The 17,966-nt window shown below is 47.9% G+C and overlaps 1 protein-coding gene across 3 annotated transcripts; it reads left to right on the top strand.

Moving 5' to 3' along the window:
* Positions 1-337: 337 nt before the first annotated feature.
* On the top strand, positions 338-10,474 carry Mon1b (MON1 homolog B, secretory trafficking associated). 3 transcript variants are annotated; one of them, XM_008822948.2, is made up of 6 exons: positions 338-483; positions 882-1,039; positions 2,810-3,139; positions 3,672-4,491; positions 4,817-4,964; positions 7,404-10,474. In XM_008822948.2, the coding sequence occupies exons 2-6, from the start codon at positions 892-894 to the stop codon at positions 7,602-7,604; spliced, it is 1,647 nt and encodes a 548-aa protein (XP_008821170.1). In that variant the 5' UTR covers positions 338-483; positions 882-891; the 3' UTR covers positions 7,605-10,474. The 3 variants fall into 3 exon arrangements, with proteins under 3 accessions (XP_008821170.1, XP_008821171.1, XP_008821169.1); XM_008822949.3 differs by lacking the exon at positions 338-483 and adding an exon at positions 504-663; XM_008822947.3 differs by lacking the exon at positions 338-483 and adding an exon at positions 504-744.
* Positions 10,475-17,966: the final 7,492 nt, after the last annotated feature.

The raw sequence follows: 17,966 nt of genomic DNA, 5'->3' as shown, positions 1-17,966 counted from the left end.
TTGAGCAGACTGCGCGCGGCGTTCCGTTTGGAAGCGGCGACTGTCCGTCAAACACAAGCTCCACCCTACGACACACCCCTGCCTTTCTCGGCGAATGGTGTGAAGTTGCGCGTTCGTAGGTCCAGCATGATTATTCCCTGGGGCTCAGGCTGCCAAATCCACCAGCAAAGACAGGAATGGGCTCCAGGCTTCTGTTAGGTCCAGGGAGATGTCAGTCAAGGAGGGATGGACAGGCGCAAACACCAATCAACAGCCGAGTGGGGCGGGACAAAATGGCAAGGCTCCCGCCTATTGGTCGAGAAAGTAAACGGACCCGCCCTCCACCATTCGTGATCGGCTGGTTTCAGACCACGCCCTTCAGCCGGCAGCCCTCATCCAAGCAGCTCCTGCTCACTTCACCGCATCCCTGGCTGCGTGGGGAAGGGGTTGCTGAGTTCGCAACCAGATCCCACGGAGGACCGGGAGGGACGCGCCATCTCCACGGTGAGAGGACGCAGAGGGAGGCGGGGACGGGCCGCCGCGGAGAGCGAACGGAGCCGGAAACCGGAAGTGTCTGGGGGCCCTTCCGGAAGTGTGGCATATCCCCTGCAACACCCGGAAGTGTGATGCTGCTGCTCCTTTAAGTGTTGCTCTCTGTCCAGTTGCGATACCGGGTTGGAACAGGTGTTTATGCATCCTTGTTTCCCAAGGCCCAGCGGAGCCTCAGCCAACCGAAAGTGCTGGAGGGTGCAAGGATTTGGTCAGGTGTTGAATGTCTTGTCTTGTCGGAACCCGTAAGGGAAACCAGCCCTAGGAATGTGTCTGGGGGGGGGGCTGCTCCCTAAAAGCTTTTAAGAAGTTTTCTTTTGCTGCCCGTCACCCTCGATTCCCCTTCTCCTCAGGGATGTGCAGATGGAGGCCGCAGGAGACACTGCTCTCCCAGCCCCCGGGTGCGCAGAGGACTTGGAGAACCCGCAGTTCCCCAGTGAGGAGGCTGGAGACAATGCAGGGGTTCAGGAGAGCCCGCCGGATTCCGGCGACGGGGACCCGGAGGAAACAGGTATAACCTCCCGTCACTGGGATCCTGGGAAGGAATCCCGGGGATTCTTAGGGGAGCGAGAGAGAGGATTAATGGGAGACCAGTGGAGGAGTCTTGGGACTCAGACGTATCCTGAAGCATAGCTGGGTCAGTAGTTGGTCACGGACTCTCTGGTTCAAGAGAGAAATGAAAAAGTCAGTGAGTGTTAGCTGCTGTTCATAAGGTTGCAGTGCTCTGGTTTGGGGCAGATGCATCCTATTATGAGGGGTCCAGGGTAGCAAGATGGGCCGTCCTAATTTGTCCAGGAATAGCCCTATTTTAGCATTGGAACTTATTTATCATGAGAAAACCTCTCCATTGTAGGTAAATTAGAATGTATTGGGCATGTGCTTAGAAACTTAAAGAATTGAAAAACGTGTAACTGTTTGAGTTAAAAAGGTTCATTAGAGATTTAGGGTGTTTGGAACAAAGAATTGAGTGAAAGAAAGGCAATTAAAATCAGTGTGTGGGGGAGGGTGCTATTTAGAAGTTAGTGTTTGGGGAATCTAGGGAGCTAAATGGGCCTTACAGAGGGAGTCCCTGGTGCTGTCAGTGGACACTCAGCATTTACATCATTGAAGAACCAGTCTACAGTGAGTTGCTAGGGGATACTTTAAGGAACCAAATGTCATTGGATGCTAATGATGATCTAAGGGAGAGGAGTTGTTAAATTATTCAGAGAATAAGTAGAGGTAGGCAGGTCTTTGAAGTTGCCATTGTTAGTGGGTGTGTAAAGTTATCATTGGAAAATCACTTTGGAATTAGAGGCTGTTAGTGGGAAAGGCCAGCAGACATTTCTGGGAATAAACAGGTCTTTTAGGACTTGGGAATTCTTGACAGGTAATGCAAATTATTGAGACAACATAATTACTATTTGGGAATGTGGAATTACCAGCACACAGTTAAGGAAATATGAAGTCATCGGGTATGGGGAAAGTAGAAACGAGGTTTCAGATCAGTGATTCTCATTGGGTTAGTCAGTGGACACCAGTGGCAATGTGAGTAAGTGGGAGTCACAGGAAGCGGGCTGCCGTTGAAATGGTGCGATTGCCTTGGGAGCAGGGTAGTGGAGGTCATGAAAGCCTGTTAGTGGCAGTGAATGGTAGTCATTGGTAGAGTGGAGGGCTTGTACACTGAATAAAGTAAGGTGCTGGTCACAGCCACATGGAAGGTTGCTGAAGACTCCAGGTGTTTCTGATGTTAATATGCATTTGTTGGGGTGTTCATGTATTGATTGAAGTGAATAGGGGAGTGGTTGGTGGTCAGGGGAGTCCTGGTGACCTGGATGTTAGCTATTAATGGCAATCGGTGGGAGAAACTGAAAGTATATAGTGGTTAATCACAAGAGTGATTGGTGGCCATTGAGGGGAAGGAGACATCATGAGAATAAATAAGGGGTCAGAGAAGTTGCAGAGGAGCCACTGAAGAGGAGATAAATGATCATTTAGAGACAATTCGGTGCCTTAGAGACCTGGGAATGTAGTTGCTGAAAGGAATGATGGAGGGTCCAGTGAATGATGGAACAAGTTGGGTTATTTGACTGTTAGGGGGAGTCAGTGAAGCCTAAGTGTTAATGGACATGACTAGGAACATCCCAGCCAAGGGTCACTGAGCAGCAAGGAAGACACTGGGAGGATTTGTCAGCATACAGGGTCATTGTAGAGCCAGGCTGGTAAGGGTCCAATGGGTTGTTGAGAACATGGGGTTATTGGGAGCCCACCAACAGGTGAGCCACAAGCGGCTCCCTTTCAGGATCCAAGGCCAAGGACCAGCCACCCAGCCTCCCCTCACCCCTGCCTCAAGCTGAGGCTCCCTCAAGAACGTGTGAGCCCTGGAATACTGCAGCTTTGGACAGCAGTGTCACTCAAGGACCTGAGAGTAACTCTGAGGGCCAAGGCGGGGACCCCAGTGATGAGGACTGGCGTGGCCAAAGGAAGCACGTGTTCGTGCTGAGCGAGGCTGGCAAGCCCATCTACTCACGGTATGGTAGTGTGGAGGCGCTGTCAGCCACCATGGGTGTGATGACAGCCCTGGTGTCCTTCGTGCAGAGCGCAGGAGATGCCATCCGAGCCATCTATGCTGGTGAGTGAAGAGGAGGGAGGCAGGACGGGGGCCAGTGCCCGAGAATATGGTTGAGGGGGATGGAGATCTGTGTAACCAGCCATAAGTAGATCTGTCTGTCTCTCTACATGAGTCTCTGTCCAACCACCAGAAGTGAGTCAGTGGGGATGACTGGAGGTCCATCTCTTTGGGTTCTGAGTGATTGGCAGGAGACTCCCTGGTTGCCTGAGGACACAACCGTGTGGAGGCGGGGTGAAGGGGTGAGCTGTGTTGTTACCTGGCTTTGTCCTAGTCCTTGATTCATCACACACACACACCCAACTGCCACTCCCCCACTCCACGCTGTGTGTGTTACCTAGTTGATCACTCAACAGATGATCATATCTCTACAGATGTACAGATCCCCTCAGCTGATCCTTACTGTACTAGCATTGAGTGTGCAGGCTCAGGCTGGGTGCTGTATGAATTGGTGGGCGGTGGGCGACAGTGTCCTGTCTGACCCCTTGGGTCATTCTGGTCTACTTCTACCCTCGCCCACTCTTCCTTCCCCCAGAGGACCACAAACTGGTGTTCCTGCAGCAGGGCCCACTGCTGCTGGTGGCGGTGTCCCGGACTCCTCAGTCTGCAGCACAGCTGCGGGGTGAACTGCTCGCTGTGCACGCACAGATTGTGAGCACGTTGACACGTGCAAGTGTAGCCCGCATCTTTGCACACAAGCAGAACTATGACCTGCGTCGCCTGCTGGCCGGCTCAGAGCGCACGCTGGACCGGCTCCTGGACAGTGTGGAGCGAGACCCAGGCGCCCTGCTCCTGGGTGCTGTGCGCTGTGTGCCTCTGGCCCGGCCGCTGCGGGAATCCCTGGGCGCGCTACTGCGGCGCTGCACAGCTCCGGGCCTGGCCCTGTCTGTGCTGGCAGTTGGCGGTCGCCTGATAACGGCAGCCCAGGAAAGGAATGTGCTGGCTGAGTGCCGGCTGGATCCAGCTGATCTTCAGTTGCTGCTCGACTGGGTGGGTGCACCAGCCTTTGCCGCAGGTGAGGCATGGGCACCCGTGTGCCTGCCTCGTTTCAACCCAGATGGTTTCTTCTATGCCTATGTGGCTCGCCTGGATTCCCTGCCTGTCTGCCTGTTGCTGCTTGGCACCAACCGTGAAGCCTTCCATGCCATGGCTGCCTGCCGGCGCTTGGTTGAAGATGGGATGCACAGCCTTGGTGCCCTGCGTGCCCTTGGGGAGGCTGCCAACTTCTCCAGTGGCCCTGCAGCCAATGCCCCTGCCTATAGTGTGCAGGCTGTGGGGGCCCCTGGCCTCCGGCACTTCCTCTATAAGCCACTGGACATCCCTGACCAGCACCGCCAGTTGCCACAGTTTACCAGGTGCGCTGTGCTCTGACTTGTCTAACTGGGAGGGTCAGCATCTTACAGGTGTGAGTTAGGAGAGAGTCAGCCATGGTTTTGAAAGAGAACAGACAGTTCTCTGATGACAGAGGCTTAACGAGGGACCTAAAGGAGTGCCCCGAAGGACTCCACTACTCGGAATTTCTTGGTTTGATGGAGGCACTTTGACTTACAACCACAGGAAAACCTCAAGTCGAATGGGGGAAGCTCAGCTTCATAACTGAATTAAACCCTAGACTGAGAGAGCAGATGGGCCCATAGGGAGGGCCCTTGACTCACCTCCCTCTGCCTCCCTCTGTTGTAGCCCCGAACTGGAAGCTCCCTACAGCAGGGAGGAGGAGCGGCAGCGGCTGTCAGACCTGTACCACCGCCTGCACGCTCGCCTCCACAGCACCTCCCGGCCCCTGCGCCTCATTTACCACGTGGCTGAGAAGGAGACGCTTCTGGCCTGGGTGAGTTGGGTAGGGCCATAGTAAACTGCTTCCTCAAGCAAACTTCCTTTCCCTGTGATGTATGTCTGTCTTAGCAGCTCTCATCAGTTACAGCCGAGCTTTGTCCAGGCTATGCCTTTGTCTGCAACACTGTCCCTACCATGCATCTTTAACTACTTAGAGAGTCACCACTGCAACCCTGCGTTAATCCTACCATTTGTTTGCTTTTCTCCCATCAGCAATCAGGACAGGGTCTTTGTCTTTGAAGAGACCCAGTCAGCAAGTCACTATGCCCACCCATTCCCCAGTTTCCAGCAGTATGGTTCAAGTCCATGAGGCCCCAGTGTTCCTTGACCAAAACAGGTCTAGGATGGTACAGACATGCCTGGAATTTAACTACTTCTACCTGGGGTGTTCTTCCTGGGCTCCTGCCTTACTTGTGAAGGAGGTGGGAGGTGGGGCCAGGGAGCCCCCTGAGAAGTAGAACTTCCCCACTAGGCTCTTAATTTATTAAATACCTTAGTGCACAATGGTGTAGATCAAGCATTGTCCTAGGCTAGGATTTTTTTTTTTTTAATTTTTCTTCTCCAAGTAATTTTGGACCTAGAAGTTGTAAAAGTAGTATAAAAGTACCCTAAAGAGGCCTTTGACCCACTTTCTCCAAAGGTGAACATCTTACAAAACCTCAGTCACTTGCCAAACCAGGAAGTTAGCATTGTTTCAACACGCTCAAATCCAGAGACTCCAGGCCGCTAAGATTCCGCCAGTTCTGTTCATGTCCAGCTACTGGTCCAGAATCTCATCCAGGATCGCACAGTGGATTTGTTTACTGTGTCTCCCTGGTCTGGTTTATTCTGGAACAGCTCCCCAGTCTTTGCAGTCTTGTAGCCTTAGCACTTTCAAAGGAGGTCAACAAACTGGCGGGTGGATGCCCCTGGAGCTGGGATTTTCCCATGTGACACCATGATTAAATGGAGTTCAAGTATTCTAAGCAAGAGTCCCACAGAAGTGACCTGTGCTTTTTCTATGCACATGACAGTGTGCTCCACTTGGCGTAGGCTTTGGTGACTTAGGTGAGGTGGTGTCTGCAGCCATATTTCCACCATAAATTTAGTATTTCCATCTTTGTGGTGTTGATGTCCTCTTTGTGAGTTTTTAAAATCATACTTTTCCCCCACTGATTTTAATTTGCATTAAGTATTTTAACTTGCAACAGTTACTAGGAGTCTGCTTGATGGTGCCTTTCTATACATCTTAACTTTTTACATTTATAGCCTGGGACGCGAGTATAAGAACAGGACTTTCTCTGTAGAATTTTTTCATTTTATATAAATATGGTCTCCTGAGATTTTTCTTTAATTCAGTAGTATGTTTTTCTAGCATTGATTTTGCTATTGTAGTAGTTTCTGACTTAGCCAGTGGGAACGATGATTTAGCCAGCCTGGGTCCTTCCCTCTGACACATCTTTGTTGCCATGTGAAAACAGCTTACTTGATATTTACTGCATCAGTCCTAGATTTGGCCATTTTGCTAAGGAGCCTTTGTACTTTTTGGTAAAGAAATTTGAAAACCAAGGTATAGTGGGTCTGCGATCTTAAGCCAGGTGGTGAGGGGGAAGTCTTGCTGAAGAGATCCTTCTAAGTGGAGAGAGGAGGTCGGCTCAGCTGTTGGGCTCTAGAGGGGAAATACCCCTCGCGGAGGGAAGGACTCTGGAGATCTGTGAAGGGCTGAGGCTGGCTGTTTGAGATGCAGCAAAGAAAAGCTAATGTGGTTGGGTCAGGAAGAGCAGAGAGGATTTGCACAGAAAGGGTGCTGGTGACCTGTGGGGTCAGTTCTCAGAGTGGTGTGAGGATTGAACTGAATTCTTCTCTGTGTTATACAAGGCTATAAATGATGGAAACACAGGGGTAGGAGCTTAGAATAGCCTTGTATGTAGTAACTGCTCACTGACTATCAAGTGCTGTTGGTCTGTTCTCTCCAGTCCACGGGAAAGCAAACTGAGAAATACACAGAGCCAGCATCACTCAGTTCAAGTTACTGATGCAGCTGAGCCTCTAAGTCCAACTGAGAAGTGTTGCCCACCCTTGACACAATACTACATAGGACTTCGGGCTGGAGAGATGGCTCAGAGGCTTAAGAGCACTGACGACTCTTGCAGAGGACCTAGGTTCGATTCCCAGCACCCACATGGAAGCTACAAACCATCCTTAATTCTAGTTCCAGGGGAATCCGAAGCCCTCTTCTGACCTCTGCAGCACTGCATGACACAGGTGTACCCACATACATGCAGGCAATACACTCATACACATAAAATAAAAATAAATAGGACTTGCCTGCTGTAGCCTAGCGAACAGCACCCAGTTGCCACCAAATGCGTCAAACATGTTTCAATCGCACACAGGCTGGGTTTGGGGAGACAGGGTCGTCTCATCTGACTTTTTTTCCTTTCATTCTCCTCAGCTGACTACCAAATTTGAGCTCTATACCTGCCTCAGCCCCTTGGTGACCAAGGCAGGTGCCATCTTGGTGGTGACGAAACTCCTGCGCTGGGTGAGGAAAGAGGAGGACCGGCTCTTCATCCGTTACCCACCCAAGTACTCCACACCCCCAGCCACCTCCATGGACCAAGCCCCCCACAATGGCTTGTTCACTGGACTCTGAGTGACTGCTGGATCCACTACCTTTAGTGTTCATCTTCTGTCTCGACCCTGGAAATGTGGACAGGGTTCTGTGTGGGGTTGGCACCTGTCTCTCTGAGCAGTGGGCCAGATCTCAGGGTTTGCCTGCAAATGAGAGATGGGTGACAGCAGCCAAGAGCCTGGCCAGCTCTCCCAGCCCCCTCATGCACCTCCACCTCTGGAGAACTCAAAGGCTTCTCTCCTCTGCCTCGCCTCCTCAACTTGAATGACTCCAGGGCAGCAGCTGGCCCTTCCTAGCCTGCTTCAGAAATCCACCTGCTCACCGGAACACCACCTTCTACCAAGGCCATCTCCCAGGCTCCAGGAGCACAGCTGGGGCTGGGTTGAGATGTGTCCTCAGGGTGGCTGGGTGGGGGGGTGACCCACAGGGGTTCTAGAATTGGGAATGCAGGGCCAGCCTGTGCCTGGAACCAGCCTAAGTATTTAAAGTAAAGTGTACGCAAAGGGCCTAAAGCTGAGCCCCCAAAAGACGTTCCTCAGCCCTTCATGTACTTTGCATTTTTCTTCCTACCAAAAAACTCCACCAATTTGGGCTGTTTCTAAAGGTAAGACAGTGGCCGCCGGTGTCCACCTGTGTAACGGCACATATGGCACCTGATTTCACACGGCGGCTGGGATCCAGGAAAGATGCACTTTTGTTTTACTCTCGAGTGAGTTGGAGATAACTTCCTAGACGTTTGGTGGGGCTGTGTAAACGAAACCGCCGACCAGCCTGTGCATTATCTGTTCTAGATTGCGCAGCTTGCAGCAGCATCACCCAAAGAGGGAGAGCCCTTTAAGAGTCCCTGTGTGCAACCCACCCCAACTACCCACCACCCTAGTTCTATCCCTGTTTAGCCTTCCAGCCTCCTGGCTGAGCGGGCGCGGGGAGTCAGTCCTCCCTCAACGCCTCCCCCATAATGTACACTGTACGCATGCGTGTAGGCCCTCCCCCATGCTTTTCTTCCCAATCTTCTAAGGCACATGCGCAGACCCCCACGGAGGGAATGGCTGGGACTTTGGAGGTCTTGGAGTGGGAGGAGGCTGAGGACGCCGAAGGTGGAGAGGGCAGCAGGTCTCTCGAAACGGAAGAGGGGCTCCAGCCCGTTACAGCAGTGACGTCATGGTAGTATATATTAAAGTAAAAAAAAATTAGCCTATTACTGAAACTTCTAACTTCCACCAAGTGGAAAAACGTACGTTCTCCTCACCTAAATTAACCTGACAATTTTGTTAGCTTTTGTAGACGTTCAATTTGGTACCCATCACTAACCGGAACTAAGGAGGATGTTCTCACAAAACCTCTGAGGAGGTGATTCCCCAGTGTCCATTCAGACTGGCCCAGACCACACCTCACGTGGGTTTTCCAATCTCAGTGGCTTTCCTACACTTCTCGGATTTGCTTCGATTTTAATAGTGCTAGCTCATCCCCCATGACGGGAAAGTGAGTCCCGGCTTAGAAGCTGCTCCAAATTGCAACCCCTTAAAAAAGCTTCCCCAGATAGAATCCCCTAGAGGAGGCAAGCATTGTTTTTTAGTAGAGAAATTTTCAAAGTGTTCTGGAGTAGAGAAAATGACTGCTTCAATGGACTGTATTTCCTGCCCTTTCATCTGTCTCCAACATCCCTGCCTGTGCATTTTTTCTATCACTACACGACCAGACGGGATTGTGTCTTCCCACACCTGCCTTTGCAGACATCAAAATAACGGTCGTTTTCTTCTCTGTTACCTGCTTTGGGTTGTGAACTCAGAGAACTAGACTTTACCGCAGTTTCCCCTGCACCTAAGTCAATGCCTGTTTGGGACTTGGTTGATGCCCAGCAGTTTTTTAATGAATGAAATAATGTTAAACACAGATAAGGTTGTTTTAAATTGGAGCCACATCTTGAGGACTGGCTTTCAAAACGGTAGAAATTAAATACAAGTTAAGTCCCACTGACTAAGCATTCCGTATAGCAGAGGTATTGATTTTGAAAAGCTTAGTACCAAACTTTCAGATTCCTCAAAGTTTCAGTAACGGTTACCTCCATCAGCAGTGGAGAAATTGAAGAGCGTATCATTTTCATGTCTTATCCATTAAGTCGGGTCTAGCACTGAAGACTTGGGGTGGAGGCCTCCCAGTGAAGGCTTATTATTGTAGCAAAATGCTATTCAGTATCTGTAGCCACTGTGCTAGGTAATAACAGGGCTCATGACACACGTGTACAGACCAGGAGTGATCTTAATGGAGGCAGAGATGTAAGAAACAGTCACAGAAATGACCACGCCTCGGTATGTCCATTTTATAGGATGCCTGGGATATTTCTAAGAGGGAAGAAAAAAAAAAAAACATTAAGATAGAGGAGAGAACTGTTCCTACAAAATGAACTCCAGACATCACGTTTTTGGGATGGAGTAGTTGCAGCTGGAGGGAGGGAGGCGGCTGAGTACAGCTGCACCTGTCCCACATGAAAGTCTGAGGTAAAAACCCATTGACAACGCTGAGCAACAGACTTGGTTTGAGGGAGGGGAGCAGACGTGAAAGCCTTTGTGATTCATTGTTTTATTTATACTTTAGAATAGGAAAGTATGTCATTTTGAAATGTAAGAGAAGAAGGGAATATTGAATGGCACCTGAGGATCATTTTTAATAATGAGCAACGTTAACACCCAGATTTTAGTTGTTATTCTGCAGTTAACTTGGTAGAGTCTGTGTATAGGTAATATGCACTGAAATATTAAGGATTAAAGGATCATAATATCTTCAGCCTACGGTTGAGAAACTTCAAGATACTTGGGCAGATGCTACCACAGCCTCTTTCTATGACTTTTATGTACATTTGAAATTATTTCAAAATAAAATGTTAAAATAGGGCTCGTCCTCTACAGGTCTTTTGTAACATGAGACTTTAATTTTTGTTTTTAACAGATGTTAGATCGTTTAAAATATCATTCTTATCACTCATGCTTGGCCTTGTGACCAGCGCTAAGAAAGCTGGAGGGGAAACCACAGATGCAGCTTTTGCAGAAATAGCCCCAAAGGCTAGCTGGAGAGTATATGGGCAGGGAGCATAACATGTGGTCTGAGTAGTGGTGATATTACATGATGATCCTACTGAGTGTGATTATAGGATTGAGGTCATCCTAAAATATCCTTAAATAGACTTAACCAAGTAGGCGACGAAATGTCAAGAAGCCCAAGGCTTGCTTGAAGACACCCAACCTGATAACAGCCGAAGCAAATATGGGTAAATACAACCATCAGGTTTGGCCACAAGTGCATCGGGGTTCAACGTGGCATCCTCTCTGTCTTGTGTGCTTGAACTTCTCATAAAATACTAAGGAACCAAAACACCTTTCCTCATTCCCAGCTTTTGTTTCATTATTAAATATTAAGAATATTAATTCCAAGCTGGACGTGGTGGCGGCACATGCCTTTAATCCCAGCATTTGGGAGGCAGAGACAGGCAGATCTGAGTTCGAGGCCAGCCTAGTCTACATAGCGAGTTCCAGGCCAGCTGGGACTACAAGGGAGACTCTGTCTCAAAAAGACTATATATAATATATATAAATTCTGCAGGAGGAATGCCTATCAGCAACGATTGTATCTAGGCAGCGAGATTTAGGACCAAAGAGAGAAGGGGGAGTTTCATTTTAACGTCACATGTTTTTGTAGTACTTGAATTTTCTTTGAATGTTATTTGAGTATAAAGGTTTTTTAAAGTGATACACAAAATATATTTTTCTAAAAGTTTCAAACTGGGGCTGGCAAAATGGTGTAGCAGTTAAGAGCACTGGCTGCTTTTGCAGAGGACCTGGGTTCAGTACCCAGCACCAACCTGTTGGCTAACAACCATCCATAACTCCAGTTCCAGGAAAATCGTACGCTCCCTTCTGTCCTCCTTGGGCATTGCACAACACAGGTATGCTTGCATGCATGCAGGCAATATACTCATACACATAAAATAAAAATAAATAAAAGTTACAAATATAGGCACTAAACTGCCCAGGTTAGTGGTTATTTCTGGGAAGGAGAAGGGGATATTGGTGAAATGAGACTGACTCTTCATGCCGAGTTCCTCCATATTTAAGTCATTTAAAAAGTAAAGTGCAGACGTAAACTAATATATACTAGTTTACTGAAGAGTTCAGCAAATCACAGGCTTTTAAGAAAAGTGAATATCCACCAAACATTTCAACAAGACAAGCTGAGGTTAAAAATCCTGACCTACAAGATGGTTTTTAATGACCATAAAGAACTTCATCCTACCAGTGTGTTACAATTAACCTAAGGTATCTTCTTACATATTTTAAGATTGCAAACTTAACAAAATAAAGGTCATGCCCATCCTCAACAATTTCTTTAGGGTACATTTTTAGGATGAAATTTCTGATCCAGAGGAGATGGGAATATTTTGGTATTAACAGAAATTTTAAATGAAGCACTGTTTTTTTGCCAGTCAGATTTAATAGTAAACATAGCCTTTGATGTAGCAGGTAGCCTCTAGGTAGTATTTACATGTATCCAGCAGGCACACTCCAGTGCAACCCAAAAAATGTACAGGACTGGTATACTAAGGAAAAGTGTGTCCCTCAGGCTGATGGTGTAGCTCAGTTCATAGAATCCTGGCCAAGCATGTGTGAGACTCTTGAGTTTGATTTCCAACACCACAAAAACAAATTAGTTAATTAAAATTGTGACCCTCCCAAGATTTCATCAACCAAAATCTCAATATACGATGCACATCGTACATATTTATTGTCACTGAATGAAGAAAGGAATGCAAAAGGAAGTGACTTGATTTGAAACTAGGATGTTCCAGTCTTATTTCTGCGAAAGGCTTTACTTGGCTTACGGTTCCACAGTCCATCATCTCAGGGAAGTAAAGGCAGGGACTCACACAGCTACACATCTCATCCACAGTCAGGAGCAGAGAGACGAAGCCAGGTTTGCTGCCGACTCTATGCTCTCAGCTTGCTTTTAGCTCTAATGCCATCTAGGACCCATCATGTGATGCCATGTGATGACACACAGGGAAGACCTAGTGTGTGGTACTTTGTCACAGTAGCTGTAAAAAGAAATACAGCTAGATGACCAACATGACATAATTCTTAACAGTGAGAGAAGGGAAACTGGGTACATCAGTAGGAGACTATTAAATTATAGTATATGTGCAGTGGAAAACCATGTAGTTACCAAAGAGAATAAACTAATCACCAGTACATCTTGTCAAAACAGAACATGTGAAACATTGTGTGTTAACAGGGTCATCTGCATAAAAAATAGGACACACACATGTATATAGATTAAATAGCTCATATCGCTGAGTGACTTCTAAGGAAGAAAACAGGAACTTGGGGTCTGACACTGAAGGACTTTCAATACTATTATGGATACGCAGTTCTGTGCTCAGCTGCTGGTTACAGTATGTGTTTATTCTGCCCAATTTTCCCTAGGAATGGGTCACTGAGATTGTGTTTTTATCATTGATTTCAAGAATTTAGGATTTTTCCTTGTGGGTGTTTTCTTGTTATTTGAAATTTTAAAAGTAATATGGGCTCATGTTAAAATTATATATATATATGGAAAATGAATTTGAATCAGGAGGCAAATAAGGTCTGTTTATTGCAGTTGATTGAGAGAGGCTGCTGCAAGTCTTAATATAGATAGGGTTCTATCTATCTATCTAATTTGTATGTGTGTGTGACAGAGAGACACAGACAGACAGACAGACAGCGGTAGGTAGAGGCACAGAGAGACAGACAGAGACAGAAATAGCTTTGACTAGTTTTCATGATACTGAACACATTTGAGATGGTGTCTTTACCATGTTCTCCTGCCTTGTGCATCTCTTCTGGACTAGTATTAACATAAAAATTTGGTGTGATTCTAGTGTTTAGGGTGGGTCTTCTGGGGGAGTAAACTTATATAAATTGTTTGATCTTCCATCAGAAGACTCCTGACAACAGCCACTAAACTGGGGAGTTGGCTCTGTGTGTAAAGTGCTCACTGCACCAGCGTTCAGGAGAACCTCAGTTCGGATCTCTAGAACCTACATAAAATGCCAAGTGTAGTAGCAAACGTCTGTAGATCCAGCACTAGGGGGTAGGGGCTGGAGAGAGGTGGGTTCCTGGGTCTCCCTGGTCATCCAGCCTGTCTGACACGTTGAGCCCCAGGTTCAGTGAGAGATCATGTCTCAAAACAATACTGTGGAAAGCAGGGGAGGACACTTGAAATTGACTTCTGACCTCCACATGTGCCCACATGGGCTAGTGTACACACACACACATGGGGTGGGGGTGGGGAGGGAGAGAGAGAGAGAGAGAGAGAGAGAGAGAGAGAGACAAAGATAGAGCGAGAGACTGAAACATTAGCAGCATGCATAGCCATTATCTAGATCCATCAGTTCATTAAGATTTATAAATTATGGTTTATGACTATTTTAATGAAATTTGTCTTCCCTATTGCATTGGTCAGAACATCATAATGACCTTGAACAGCAGCAGTCACAAGACTACATCCTCTCCTCTCACCCCATTTCACTAAGGGGAGTTCTGGGTTATCTTTTGTCCTCTTGTGGAAAAGCTGATTTATTCAGTATATACCATGATCCTCAGAAAAAGAGAATGGGATCCTCCAGGGGCCCTGCTCTGGCTGGAAACCCGACCCTCAGCTCAATGATGCCCCCAGTCAAGGAGTGTCTGCAGAGTCCTCTGAAGCATCCTTCCCACCTTCCTACCTGCATCTGCATCTTTGCTGTGTTCACCTTCCCTCCCACTGGGTCCTGTAGTTCTGGATTTCTTCTTTACAGGGCAGGCCATGTCCCTGAAGAAAACGGAAGACTTGCTAGAGACAGTGAAAAAGCTGCAGGAAGGTCAGGTGTCCTGTGTCACATTTTGAGTCAGACAAACATGTTGAAACCCAGAGCCCCTCAACTCACACCCTCAGGAAATCCACCCATTGCGCTTGCTCTACTCGATTTTTTTCTTTGAACCAAAAATGTAGTCCCACAGTTAAAAATTCAAAATCTCTTCTAAAAGGATGGAAAAAGCTATTCCACTTACATACATAGGTATGTATACATACACATACATCATTCATTCATCCATCCATCATTCCTTCCATCCATTCATTTTCCTGATTGGTAGGCAAGCAGCAGGCAGTATTTTTTAAAATTTATTTATTTATTTATTTATTTATTTATTTATTTATTTATTTATATTGATGCTTCAGCTTGAACTCAGGGCCTTTTGCATGCCAGGTAAGCACTGATTTACTGAGTCACACCCCCCGCATCAAGTGTCTTCCAGAGATTATTTTCACAAACTACATTCCCGAGTAATAGCCCATGTTCTCTTTTCATCTACAAATAACAAACGATAATACAGAATGTCTTACACTTTGCTTTTCTTGTTGAGAGGGACCTGGAATCCAGCTTGCATCCAGCACCCCTGTCAGGGCTGGAGCAAGTGCTGGGTTTGCAGTTAGATACCAGGGCTATTCTGAGCATTAGCTGTTATGGTCCATTGGTCTGCACCAAACAAAATGGAACCTTCCCTTCTCCCACTTTGGCTGTTCACCGTTCTTTGGGGCTGTTGCCTGGACTAAAACCATGTAAACAAATTGTAGGACTAGAAATCTATAATGGCCTACCCTGACCATCTCCCACAACACCTTAACCCCCAAGGACTTTTACCAGTTGTGATCAGCACCATGGAGCACAGCCATTCTTCTGGGATTCCCTGGGCCAGCAGCTGGTTATCCGGAAAATCCCAGGGCTGAGCTTATGAACTCCAGACTCTTAGGGGTTGGCAGTTAACCCCAGCATTGGTAAAGTAGCTTTATATCCCAGTGGTCTGTAGCTTACCTTCAGTCCAGAGATGGGTGAGTAGTACAGGAGCTCTCAAATGGATTGCAAGGTTAGAAATGACTTTATAAGGGAACAGGGATCTAATCACTGGAGAACTTGCAGAGTGCCACCTGCCACATGAAAACAGTGTACGCTTCTCTGTACCCAGATGCCAGGCTGGCAGGAGTGAAAGCCTGCTCTGCCCACTTGGAAGAGAGTAGGGCATATGGGGAAGCTCCACTAGCTCCCTCATACTCAGCTGCAGCTGTTGGCCTCTACTGTGGACTGAGTGACTTCTCTGACTTCTCCCCACTTGCTGGTCCGTTCTCCATGGCTTTGGACAGGGGTCTCACCCACTCCTCACCCTTGTTTATTTTACCTAGGATGGCTCCACTCCATACACACCCCCTCCATGAGCTACAGGGCCTGTTTCCCTCCTTTGATTTGGAGTCTTTCCAAGAAGAACCTGTACCCTCTTGGTCTCTAGCACCCCACTTCCTGTTATTTCTTTTGTGGGTAGTATTGCTATCAGACCCAGCACCACATCACAGCCTCTTCCCTTGCCTGGGACAGCCAGGTATCTGTCTTTTCTGGCTCAGTCTTCTCTTTCTTCAGAGGGAAGCCTTGAGCCCCAGATTGAGGACCTGATTCATCGAATTAATGAGTTGCAGCAAGGTAAACCTCGGGACCTCGCCTGGCCAGCTGACGGCCACAGGAAGGGACCTGGACTCCAGAGGCCTCCAGTCGGGCTGCTTGTACAGTGCACTGTGCTGCAACCTGCAGAAGAACAGCAAAGCCAGAGGCTGTGCTCACGCAATGCTCTTCCCTTCTTTGGCCCAGCAAAGAAGAAATCCAGTGAGGAACTGGGAGAGAGGCTCAAGCGCTCCAGGAGGCCCTGCAGCGGGAACTAGATTCCTGTGAGTGGGGCCAAAGTGGGACCCTGAGCACTGCTGGGGTTCCATCGTGTGACTTGAGCCTTTGCCCAAGCTGTATCCTCACCTGTGATGCTCTCAGTCCAGATGGCCATCTGGATCAGATCAGCCCTTGGCTTTCAGCTCAGACAGCCATGACAGGCCTACCCTGACAGTTCCATCTCAAAACAGAATCCTACCCTCTTCTTCCTCTCATTCCCCTGCTTAATCTGTTTCTTTGGAGCCTTTATTTCCACCTAGAGTGTTTATTTCTTAATAGTCATCTCTTCCTTCAGCATACATTTATGCATACTTCAGGTTACATACTTCAGGCATTTACCGAGAATGCCAAAGTAGGGTGCCCGATGGGGGATGGGTCCAGGGGTGGGAAGGAGACGCCTCACCTCTCCTCTATCTTCTGTGTGATTTTTGCCTCTGGAATGAAATTGCAATGGGGACATGGGGTGTAGCTTCTAGGGGCTGAACGTATCACTGTTTTCTAGTGAACGGAGAGAAAGCGCACCCAGGGGAGGTCTTGAGCAAAAAGCAAGGTATTTGCCAGTTGCTGTCTCCCCACTCCTTCACAAAGCCCACCCTTCTGAGCAGCCACAGGAAGCCAACTGAAAGCTGAGTTGGAGCATCTCCCCGCTCAGATCTCTCCCCTGATTACCTCCTCATATGGAGGATGCAGCCCCCAATGCCCAAGATGTGGGGCCCCGAGCGTCTACCTAACCCTGTCTCCCCAACATCTCTCATTGAACTATCTCAGCTTCTCTCTCCACAGAGGCACTGACGATTCTCCAGCAACACTGCCCAGAGAGGGAAAATGAGATGCAGGGGTAAGAGTCCTGCCCAGCTCTGCCTCAGTCCATTCTCCAGCCCAAGGAGGAGGGAACAAGAGCTAGGATAAGGGGGTGTGGATACAGCCTCCTACTTCCCCTTCTGTAAAATGGGATGCTTCCCCAATCACCTGTTAGTTTGGGTGATGATGTTAGAATAAATTCAGCAGCTTAGTCACTCACTGCTGATTTTTTCATCAAATAAATGTCACCTAATGATGTTATTCTAAACCTGTCCCTGTCCCCATCTAGCTCCTCTGATATCCAGGCACTGGTCTATCTATGTGCTTGTTTTAGGTTCCCAGTTTCCCATTTACCTACCCTGTATCTGCCCACTTCATGTATCTATCCAACCAGGTCATCCAGTCAGACAGCCATCATATCTTCCACCCTCCATCCATCCAGCCATGCATCATCCTCTCTTGTCTTTCCAATTAGCCGTTCATTCCACCACCCCACCCCCAGCAGCTACCACTCCAGCCTCCCTTCCATCATTTCTCCACGAGGCACCATCCTTCTGCCCATCATTTCTCTAACCAGCCTTCATTTCTACACCCAGCCTCATGCTCCCATCTAATTAACCATCCAACCATCCGTCTGCCCATCCCTTAATCCTTCAAGCCTTCGCTTAGCCTGTTCCTAGAACTAGAGTCTCATGTCCTACTATACCATGTATTGTGTGAGGAAACCTAATGACAGCTCTGTGTGTGTGTGTGTGTGTGTGTGCACAGTACACATACACATACTGTCTTGTGAATGTTGATGT

This window comes from Nannospalax galili, unplaced genomic scaffold (assembly GCF_000622305.1).
Source record: "Nannospalax galili isolate Female #2095 unplaced genomic scaffold, S.galili_v1.0 scaffold568, whole genome shotgun sequence".
Lineage (NCBI taxonomy): Eukaryota > Metazoa > Chordata > Mammalia > Rodentia > Spalacidae > Nannospalax > Nannospalax galili.
The sequence above is the reverse complement of the archived record's forward strand: the minus strand, read 5'-3'. Positions and strand labels throughout refer to the sequence as shown.